The sequence below is a fragment of the Aplysia californica genome, unplaced genomic scaffold, assembly GCF_000002075.1.
Source record: "Aplysia californica isolate F4 #8 unplaced genomic scaffold, AplCal3.0 scaffold00018, whole genome shotgun sequence".
Classification (NCBI taxonomy): Eukaryota; Metazoa; Mollusca; class Gastropoda; order Aplysiida; family Aplysiidae; genus Aplysia; species Aplysia californica.
Window position 1 is genome coordinate 2,237,255 of NW_004797288.1, and position 2,541 is coordinate 2,239,795.

Sequence of the window (2,541 nt, forward strand, 5' to 3'; positions counted from 1 at the left end):
CTCTTTTCTATCCTCTCTTTTCCGCACTTTTTTACCATCTTAAAGTCCCCGCACTGTATCATTGTCCTTGGTCACACCGTCCTGCATGTCGTTTTTTGTTTGTTCCCCCTATTTATGCTATTCAATTTCTTCATTTCGCCAGACGTTTCGCTTTTGTTGATCCGGGTTATCTGTTTGTCATCAAAACACATGCCCCTTTCAGAACATGTCGCTGTTTACAGGTGTTCTCACCGGCACGCATTATGTTGCCTTTGTGTGGGGATTTTTTTTCTCCGTCTTTTGGTCCAGCTATTCATCCCAAATACGTCATCAATACAGTTAACATGTCAGAGCTCGTCTTTTATAACTGATCCCCCAAAAAACCCCAAAAAACAAACAACAGTTCAGTTAACAAACTTTTCCATAAACACGTCACTAGAAAAAGCATTTCAAAGCGAAGTTTTTGGAAGAGGAAAATAAGAGAACTTGGGAAAGATACAACACTGTTTTAGAAGATGATTTTTTTTACAAGTTAAGGAGCCACACGGGACTACCTCAGGCAATCGTGAAACTAAAAATACACAAAAAGTAGTGTATCAAACAAATTTAATGAGGTGGGGGGGGTAGTTTTCTTTGACAAGATAACCCACTTCTATCATAAGTATTGCTTTTTCTTCTTTTTATATTTTGAGACAAGGCTAAGAAGTTGTAGTTTAAAGACCAAAATGTTTCAACATTTCAAGGTAATAATTTATCAGCTCGTTTCACTTTTTTATGCAAAATGCTACCCCATGCAAGACAAATTATGCCAAATAAAAGATGTCTAATTATGATTCTATATTACAAGTAACAAAACGACATTTTAGTCTATTGCGTTTCTGTAAGTAACCCTTAAACATAATATACTAAAGCTTTCCCGTACAACTGTGAAGACCCTCGTGGTTAGCAAACCTACAGGTATTTGCTTTACTCATCTGAGAGCAAATTAAGTTTAGTCTAGATAGAGACTGGGAGAGGGTTTTTTTCAACACTCCTTATAGACAGACACATCCGCACAGTCGAATGAGGCTTGTCTCAGAAATATGAACCCGTTTGTTAGAAGTGAATATTACTTGGCGGTCCCCCTGTTGTGGTAGAGCCTAGATCAACAAAATCCGAACCTTGCAAGAAATGTTCGCTTCTTTGACCGAATATATTCCACCATACAACTAAAATATGTCACTATAGTTGAGACAAGACATTAAAAAAAATGGGTGAAAGTTTTTTTAGTGTATTGTCTTATTTGAGTTGCTAGCTTCGTACAAAAGAACAAGAGATAACGTAATGATCGTTGCAGAACTTCGGGAGAGTCGTTTTCTCCACTTGTGTTGTCTGTGAAATCTCCTCCTGTTCTCACCTCTCTCTCTCTCTCTCTCTCTCTCTCTCTCTCTCTCTCTCTATCTATCTATCTCTCTCTCACACACACACACACACACACACACACACACACACACACACACACTATTATTATTATCATAGACAAATATTTAAACATTATATCACTTGACGCACTCAAAAAGAAAAAAAAATGTCAGAAAGAAAGGAGAAAACTGCGTCCACTCACGAGCAAAAGGGTTCATTATTCGCGTCCAGCTCGCACAGAGATCCGTGCTCACAGGCGCGATCCTCTTCGAATTTCTCACACTTGTGTGAGCATGTGCTGTCCCCGAATCCAACAGTTCTACAATTTTCGTAGCCGAGAGGACAAGCGTCAGGGGAGCTGCATGGATCTTGCACCTGGGCACCGGCTGTGGAGATACATGAAGAAGGGGGGGAATTAAAAATTACTTCAAGAAAAGAAAGAAAAAAAACGAATCTTTCTCCATATATTATGTGTTCTGTGCTATAAATGGGTTAGCCAGCACGTAAGGTTGTTTTAGAGGAGGGACATCCAATAGCTTATTCTGATATAATGTATACACTAATATATTAAAACACTCAAGTGTATGTGTGTGTTTGTATTTATGCAGAGAAGGAGAGAAGAAGAAGAAGAAGAAGAAAAAGATTATAGCTAACCAAAATAATAACAACAAAAAAACCCTAGCTTTTTTTCTAAACTTAGAACTACTGGGTTTAAACAAAAAGAAGGGATTTCTGAGTACATACCATCTGTAGCTATTTGTGTTGGATTCAGCTGTGTTTGGGGATTAAAGCCATTGATGTTCAAATTTCCCATGAAAGAAGGACCGAGGGTGTTCAACATGTTCTTGAGGTTGTCCTCGAAGTCTTTTCTGTTGCCAGAGGAGAAGAGGGCATTCGGGTTGCCTTGAACTGGGGAGTCAGTCGCAGCAATGGTCCAAACGAGCTTGATGCCAGTTGGCCTGTTGGTGATTTGAAAAACAGATGAATTGATCAATCTATCAGTTTTGAGATATATGACACTCCAATGAATGATAATAATAATAATATATATATATGGAAGAGAGACAATTTACATGAGAGAGAGAGACAAAGACAGAGAGAGACAGAGAGAGACAGAGAGAGACAGAGAGAGAGACAGAGAGAGACAGAGAGAGACAGAGA

At 38.7% G+C, this 2,541-nt stretch overlaps 1 protein-coding gene across 1 annotated transcript in view; it reads right to left on the minus strand.

The window, feature by feature from the left end:
- Window positions 1-2,541, minus strand: part of LOC101859143 — a 44,433-nt gene that overhangs the window by 2,797 nt on the left and 39,095 nt on the right. The window contains exons 2-3 of the mRNA XM_005090538.2: window positions 2,125-2,339; window positions 1,583-1,766 (exon numbers count right to left, since the gene is read on the minus strand). Of these exons, the coding sequence (XP_005090595.1) occupies window positions 1,583-1,766; window positions 2,125-2,339 (399 nt within the window). The remainder of the gene's footprint in view (window positions 1-1,582; window positions 1,767-2,124; window positions 2,340-2,541) is intronic.